Genomic DNA, 8,609 nt, shown 5'->3' on the forward strand with positions numbered 1-8,609 from the left:
AAGTTTAGTAAAAAGACCAGGTAGAGGCTAGACAGGCCAGATAGATAGAGTCCAGATAGGTAGAGAGAGTCCAGTGGGAACATAGGGCCTAATTTTGAGGAAAACCTTAGAACTGTGGGAACATAGGGCCGTGGGAACATAGGGCTGTGGGAAGTGGAACATAGGCACGCTCCCATTAATTTAACATCAGTGATGATAGTACATTAATTTTACAGCAACATCAGAGCTTGTTATCATCAATATTGTTTGTTATCATTAATGATCAAAACTATTAACCTTTTTGATAAAGAGTACAATCTACTTTTATTCAGCCAGAAAGCACAAACAAAAAATGTGATGTTAGTTTTCAACAGTGACAATCATTTTTATATAGCTTTCGCCTTTCATTCATTTTTATTATCCAGTATATGAATAAACATAATCAAGCGATGGATTAAAGGTAGCTGATAGCAAGTTTTTATTGCGAGGTATGATGTTTTAATCATGTGCCCTCAAAATTTGCAAGTCATTTTGGCTTTCCATCCTGTCCTGACTGTGGATGTAGAATTCTGTCAAACAATCCGACTGTGCTATCAATGACACACAGGGCGTCATCTTTGACGGCCCCTGCTGTCATCTTTACAGCTTGCCATGGGGTTTCTGCCTCCTCGGATGCATAGTATCCTCGAACACCACCAGGTGGAGGAGAGATGCCATGCAACACCTAGCGTTGGAAAAACTGAGATTTACTCTGCGGGGCTCTGAAGAGAGCTTCCACAGGACTTGGTGCTCCTTCATAGAGGTAGTGGCTGGGTAGGCTACACTCCCCTCCTCTTATTCTTTTTCTTTTTCCTCAACTATTTTCTATCATGTAAACTGTACGGCTGTAGTAGTTTTTTATTTATCTTTTTCACAAATGATTGAATGACTCTTAGTAACTGAAAGATGTATAGGTAATCTGTGGTAATCTTATAAATTGTCTCTTATTATTATTTTTTATTATTATTATTATTATTATTTTTTTTTATTATTATTATTTTTTGATGTTTGGTGGGTTTTTTTTTTTAATTTTTTTGTACTTTTATTTTTATTTTTCTGTCTGCGTGTTGTTTAACCTATTTTATTTTCCCCATTTCTGTAGTTTGTTACATGAGCGTCTTATGTGGGATAAAATAAAATAAAAATATATATAAAAGAAACAACAACAAAAACATATCAGTATGAGTGTTAAGACAACAAAGGTCCTCGGTGTTCAAAAATTACAATGAAAGGAAAAACACTTACTGTATTACTAAAAAGATAGAAATAGGCTGTAGGTAAAATTGCATGGACTATCTTACTACAGAAATAGAAATTGAACAACAAAATGTGTAACCCATGTTGACAGCTGAACATCAGGGCAATAAAACATGAATATATTATGGAGCATAATAACACCTAACTAATATCAACAAGTGTCCATACTATTTTTATTTTATTATTATTATTTTTTTTAATACTTTTTGCCTTTCATTGATAGCACAGTCAAGAGAAACAATACGGGGCCGGCTGCAGCTAGGGCTATAGCCACTGCATATGGGGCGCCTGCTCTACCCACTGAGCTAAACAACGCCCCAGTGTCTAATAATAAAGGAGACAATTACAAGCAAAGCCTGCAGATCCACATATTTTTGAACTAGGCCTACATTGATCAACTGAGTTTGAGCTGACCACAGTTGAATGATGAGTCCTTTCCACTCTTTTCATGGATGAATTCAGACATACAGTATTTTTCCTTGCTCAAAAATATGAAAAAGTACTAAGACTGACAATACAAAAGAAAAGCAAAAAGCAAAACCATCCATCCATGCTGAGAAGAGTTTCTATTAAAAACACACTCAAGAACTTGACGGCCGAAATTTGTGATGTCAAAATGGGGTCACGGGCCAAAAAAGGTTGGCAATCACTGGCATAGAGTGTATTACTGCTTTGGTTTTCATCATTTTTGAGATGAGGAGCACACCAAAGATCACTGCTCCAGCAGCCATCACCGATCTCTTACTTAGAAATGTCTTCAAATACTTGATGTTTAGAAAAGATGGTGATTCAATGTTCTTCTCTTTTTGTTCCTGCCATTCCTGCAGCATCTTTGCTGTGTAGCAGCCTCCTCTGTTTTCTATCACCATCTTCTCTATTGTGTTGAACAGCTGTGCCACCTGGAACTGGTTGCTCCTGTATTCATCCTGCTGCTTGTTTTTCCAATATTTACTATCAACAACATGGCACCGACCACTGCACTTCTTCATCAGATCACTCAGATCTTTGTTCTGGTTGACAAACTCTTCAATCTTTGTTCCCTCAGGGAGCTGATCGCCACATGTGAAGACGACTACAGCATATTTTAAAACTTCCTCAGAGAAGTACTGACAGATTTTAGTGATGACATCCTTCTCCTGCTCTGTGAATGTTTGCACTTTGAACACAATAAGGAAAGCATGAGGCCCAGGAGAGCACTGAGAGATACATCCAAGTATCTCAGGCTTCAGTTCCTCCTCAGACCTGTCTGGATCAATGAACCCAGGAGTGTCGACCAAAGTGAGCCTCTGTCCATTGATGGATCCAGTTTGAGCTTCACATTTTCTCTTTGAAGAGCTGATACCGTGGTTGACAGTGAACAGTTCCTCTCCAAATATGGTGTTGGCAAGGCTGCTGCGCCCAACTCCACTTTTTCCAAGCAGGATGATCCTCCATGTTGCATCTGGCATTAGGAGAAAATAGTGAAACATTTATTTTTACCCAACAATGTCTTTAAGAATGTCATAGGCCTACCTATATTAAGTGTCAGATGTAGGAAATACGAAACCTACATGATAGACTGAGAATGACATGGAATGTACAGTCTCTGTGGCTCTATTTTATTTTATGGTGATTGTTAATGAGTTTATACAAACAGCATCAACCCGGACAGATAAGACCGTGTTTGTCTATGTCATGATCTCTGTAGATCTGGTGCAGGGTTGCCAGTCTTGACTAATGATTAATTTGTCCTAGTTTAAAACAACAAGTATCTGTACATACGGTACAAAAATATGGTGCATAGGTCATGTGTTTGATAGATATCATCTACTGATACTTTATGATGAAAGCACAAAACTTAAAACATTGACTGACTGACTGACTGTTTTGACTGATTATCCTAAATGTGCTGCAAATTAAGCAGCTGGTGGTCACGTAAATTAATACGATCTTGGTGAGAGTGGGTGTTGAACTGAAAAGGCTGAAAAACAAATAACAGAGCCATGGGCATGGTGGCCATTTTTACAGGACACGTCAGGAAACAGCCAGATGGTTTAGGAGAAAAAGCATGATTCACCGTATTCACCCTCAACGCTAATTTGGTGCGAATAATAACAATAATGGTTTACATTTAGCGCTTTTCTATCGATACCCAAAGCTCGTACAGAAACTATTATTCGTTCATACCACATTCACACCGGTGAGTAGGCTATAGACCTTCGTTTCTTAGTCTCACTCTGATTTTCTGTCTTGTTCTGTTTTTTCTTTAGCAGTGTGATGTATCTATTTGTATCGTTTCGTCAGTGGTCCGACCCGACCATGCCTTCCAGAGGTATAGAATTAGACTACTTAGAAATAGCGTATCTTCACACTGTTGGGCTCATTTGCTGTTGTAGGTAACAGAGACACATCAGCAGAAACCAGAGACTTTTGTGTATCAAGTTAAAAGCTCCGTACTGGGGCTTTAACATTTTACAGTGTGTGAACTGAAGTCCACTCTGTGTTCACAAAGCGATTTTGATATTAGTGAATGAAACTCACCACCCATGATGTGAAAGAAGAAGTCGACACGGCGAGGAGTCCAGTCTAACAGACTGAGTGACTTGGTGTGTGTGTTTACTCTCTGGCTGCTTTCCTGTTGCTGTGCTGCTTCCACTCGACTTGGCTGCTCTTAATGGGACTTTGTGATGAACTTCCAATGTTAGGTGCATGGGGTTTGTTATTGAGTTCAAACTGTTAATGATTACAAAAGGAACTGGACCCAGTCGCAAAAAATGACACACAAACAGTAAGGTGAACAAAAATTATTTACTAAAGTCACAGGTAGAGAACCCCCCCCCCTCCAATCCACAACCCCTGCCTGCCCAGATGAATAAAAAGAATAAAGTGATTCAAACCTTTATTTACAAAATAAACAGTTGTAAGTTTTTGTTCCTATGTGTGTTATTGAGATTTAAAAATTTTAATATACACAAATGTAATTTTGATAACCTCACATCCTCAGAGCAGACAAAGCTCTGTAGATTCCCGGGGCTGCAGCAACCAGACATTGCTCAGTCTCTCCCCCAATGACCCCTCCCCTCTAAAGACACACACACACACACACACTAGACAGGATGTAAAGGAGCTACTGCAAAGTCAGAATGAAAAGTGTGAGGACTTTGTGTTTCCCCGTTGCTGCAGTTTATTTAAAGCAGAAGTAAGTGATATATTTGTGTTAATATAAGTCTTAAATAGTTATATCTTCCGACAGCAATCACTTACATAGAGTGTTTGGACCGAAACGCGGGTCTGTCAGTCACTCTGCTCTGCTCTGAGCCGAGGAGAAAACATTTCTCTATCCTACAGTTTTTATCCAATGAGGAGAGAGAACAGCATGCAGGGCTGTGTGTGCAGCCAAGGGACGCCGTGAATGTGGTGACGTAGGGACGAGGACTGTTATGGTGCGTTCAAGGCAGCCCGTAACTCGTGTTTTTCCGACCTGTGAAGTTGTACCCCAGTTCGATCTGGTACGAGTTCACGGGTCGGAAGTTACGAGTGGCCGTTATAGTGACTTTCACAGGTAAAACAGGTTGGAAAAACACGAGTGGGTTGCCTGGAACGCTACAAAGTCGTAAGTTGTGACTTGAAGCTGTAATTTACGGTTTCAAAAGCCTGCCTGGAACGCAGCATTGGCCAAAACGACCGGATCGCTTACTTCTGCTTTAACTTTACTGGAAATGGAAAATTTATAGGTGATTTAACACACACACACACACACACAATGAAGCCCAGTGTTCATGGTGTAACTGTTAGGGAAAGAGCAGAAAGCTGGACCCACAATGCAGACTCAGGAGGCAGATAGCAGGTTTAAGATTTTAATGACACAGGCTGGTGTGGAGCTGGAGTGCAAGTTTGGGTGAGGCTGGGCAAGGCTGCGGTGCAGGAGGCAGCGGCAAACTACGTAGAAACAAAGGAGAAAAGAAAATGAGGCAGGCAAAATCTCACAATGGACAAAAATCTAAACTGAGTTTCAGGAGCCAAGGTGTTACCACGGATGGTCAACGACGAACTGGCAAGGAGTGGATAGATAGGAGATAAATTGGTCTCATTGATGAAATCTAACAATTGTGGCAGTAACATTAGTTTGTTTAAATGAAAAGTGAAGCTTAAAGCAGAAGTAAGCGATCCGGTCGTTTTGGCTAACTTCCTGTCAGCCGATGGAGTTAGCAGTCCCCGCCCTCGTCAGTACGTCACCACTAGAGCACTGGAAAAGAGAGTTACGACAGGCATTGGTTCAATGGAAGCGCCTCCTGATGGTGGAATATGGGTATTGCAAAAGCGCCCAAGAAATGACAACTCTGCATTGTTGGTGAATGAGCAAGTGTGGTATTTTCAATAATTTAAGGACATATATAAGATCACCCACTTTATGGTATCATTGAGGACCTTTTACAGATAAATATTAACGATTAACGAAATATTATAGGCGAGTAAAAAAAAAATAGTTGTCTACATTAAAGCAGATATCAGCTTCACGGCCGTTTCGGCTAATGCTGCGTTCAAGGCAGGCTTTTGAAACCGTAAGTTACAGCTTCAAGTCACAACTACGACTTGGTAGCGTTCCAGGTAACCCGTAGCTCATGTTTTTACCATCCTGTTGTCTGTGAAAGTTCCCTATAACGGCCACTCGTAACTTCCGACCCGTGAACTCGTACCAGATCGAACTGGTATGACTTCACAGGAAGTAAAAACACAAAGTACGAGTTTCTTTGAACGCACCATGAGTTAGCAGCCCCCGCCCTTGTCAGGCATCAATTGGTCCTCGTGCTACGTCACCACATTCACGCGCATCCCTTGGCTGCACACACAGCCCTTCATGCCGTTCTCTCTCCTCATTGGATAACACTTGTATCCCACAAGGAAAATTTTCTCCTCGGGTTACAGCAGAGCAGAGTGACGGAGAGACTCGTGTTTAGGCTGAAATACTTCATGTAAGTGATTGCTGACGGAAAATAGGACTATTTAGGACTTATATTAACAAAAACATTCCACTGATATCTGCTTTAAAGCAGAAGTAAGTGATATATTTGTGTTAATATAAGTCTTAAATAGTTATATCTTCCGACAGCAATCACTTACATAGAGTGTTTGGTCTGAAACACGGGTCTCTCAGTCCCTCTGCTCTGCTCTGAGCCGAAGAGAAAACATTTATCGTATCCTACAGTTTTTATCCAATGAGGAGAGAGAACGGCATGCAGGGCTGTGTGTGCAGCCAAGGAACGCCGTGAATGTGGTGACGTAGCGACGAGGACTGTTATGGTGCGTTCAAGGCAGTGGCGTAAATATCGACGGTGCAACCGGTGCAGCTGCACCGGGGCCAGGCGCCGTCAGGGGCCCATGAAGGAAGAGAGAGAGAGAGAAAAAACAGCTGTCCAGAATTGCCACAGGCCCCTGTTTTTGTGAATGGCATAGCTCGACGCGGGTCGGTATAAGGTAACGCTGAGTGGCTGGTATGGGAGGAGGAAATTATCATTTATACAATCACCTTGATACCTGTCAGTCAAGATGAGCGGCGGTTTGAGCCCAGCTCAGGGCAGGCTGGTGTTGATATGGAGCTGCTGTCCGTGGTGCTTAAAGGACAATTCCAGGCGAATTCAACTCTGGGGTGTATTTACCTATCATTTTAGGTCTAAAAGAATGAATCTGAAGATTTTCAGTTTAATTGCTCCTGTTTAGCGGTAGTTGCATCTGTCCCCGCATCCCCACGGCAGCAATGAATGGGAGTGGATGTAAGTTCCGCTGTTTAGGCTGTTTCCAGCCCTCAAAGCCGCAATTTTTTTCCACAGACAGCGTCAGATGGCTACTCAAACATGTACCGAGAAGTTTATTTACTTCAAGCAAGCCGGCATGTTTGTAAAACTAGATCTAATTCAAAGTCTCCCGGAGTCTCGCGCGAGCCCGAAGTTGCAGTGCTGGTGTATTCAGGCGCAGTGGGAGCTACCGCTTGTGTCATAAACACAGGAATATCAACTCTTTACTTGCTTGAAGTGTACATTTTTTTCCACGGACAGCGTCAGGTGGCTACTCAAACATGCGCCGAGAAGTTTTTTTTACTTGAAGCAAGTCAAGAGTTGATATTCCTGTGTTTTTGACACAAACGGTAGCTTTTCCCACTGTGCCCGAATGCACCGCGCACTGCAACTGGGTCTCGCGCGAGACTCCGGGAGACTTTGAATTAGATCTAGTTTTACAAACATGCCGGCTTGCTTGAAGTAAATAAACTTCTCGGTACATGTTTGAGTAGCCATCTGACGCTGTCTGTGGAAAAAAATTGCGGCTTTGAGGGCTGGAAACAGCATAAACAGCGGAACTTACATCCACTCCCATTCATTGCTGCCGTGGGGATGCGGGGACAGATGCAACTACCGCTAAACAGGAGCAATTAAACTGAAAATCTTCAGATTCATTCTTTTAGACCTAAAATGATAGGTAAATACACCCCAGAGTTGAATTCGCCTGGAATTGTCCTTTAAGCGCTGGTTTGCAGGGTGAGTTTGTGGCCAGTCACCTGTAACTGGGGTTGCCACGAGAACTGATACCTCTACATGCTGACACGCAAAAAATACGCCAGTACCTGCATTTTTTCTCGGCGGACCGTGTCGATCCCTGTCGGGACTGACGCGGACAGAATACGCACGTGAGTCTGAGCAGCGCGAGGTCTCGGTGTGGCTGCAGTCGAGCTCGCGGTCCGTGTAGTATGTGAATGCAGCCGGACCTCGAGCCTTCTGCTCAGTGTGCGCCACAAGTTTGAGCTCATGTAAACATGACAACGTGCCACACGTCTTTCTCTCGTCAGTTGTCATGATGGAAACATGACGCTCTGACAGTGGTGCGGCGTTTGAATCATAACACATCCATGGTTTGGACCAGAGAAAAAACAAACGTGTGTAAATGTAATACGTGCTGAAAAATGAAACAATGTGTCATTTTTGCACCAGTTTGTGTAGCAGTTCTCTCAAGTGGCTGTGTGCGTGTCCGTGTGTGTGTGTGTGTGTGTGTGCGTGCGTGTGTGCGTGCGTACGTGCGTGCGTGCGTGCGCGCTTGTGTTTAGGGCAACAGGTATAGGGCACAAAAAAAATATTTGCACCGGGGCCCATCACCATGATGTTACGCCACTGGTTCAAGGAAACTCGTATTTTTCCGACCGTGAAGCAGTGTTAATTTCGTCAGACGAGACGAGACGAAAAATATTCGTCAACGATGGTTTTTTTCATGACGAAAACGAGACGAAGACGAGACAAAATCAATGCCCTTAAACACTGACTGTGACGAAATTTACACGCATTTTTGTTGACGAAAAAAGACGAGACGAA

General features: G+C 42.6%; 1 protein-coding gene across 1 annotated transcript; it reads right to left on the minus strand.

Annotated features, from left to right (window-relative positions):
* Positions 1-1,880: 1,880 nt before the first annotated feature.
* On the minus strand, positions 1,881-3,914 carry LOC311002221 (GTPase IMAP family member 4-like). Its single transcript, XM_083993507.1, has 2 exons — positions 3,796-3,914; positions 1,881-2,716 (listed from the first exon to the last, which is right to left on the minus strand). The coding sequence occupies exons 1-2, from the start codon at positions 3,800-3,802 to the stop codon at positions 1,887-1,889; spliced, it is 837 nt and encodes a 278-aa protein (XP_083849633.1). The 5' UTR covers positions 3,803-3,914; the 3' UTR covers positions 1,881-1,886.
* Positions 3,915-8,609: the final 4,695 nt, after the last annotated feature.

The sequence above is a fragment of the Trachurus trachurus genome (genome assembly GCF_905171665.1).
Source record: "Trachurus trachurus genome assembly, chromosome: 18".
NCBI lineage: Eukaryota > Metazoa > Chordata > Actinopteri > Carangiformes > Carangidae > Trachurus > Trachurus trachurus.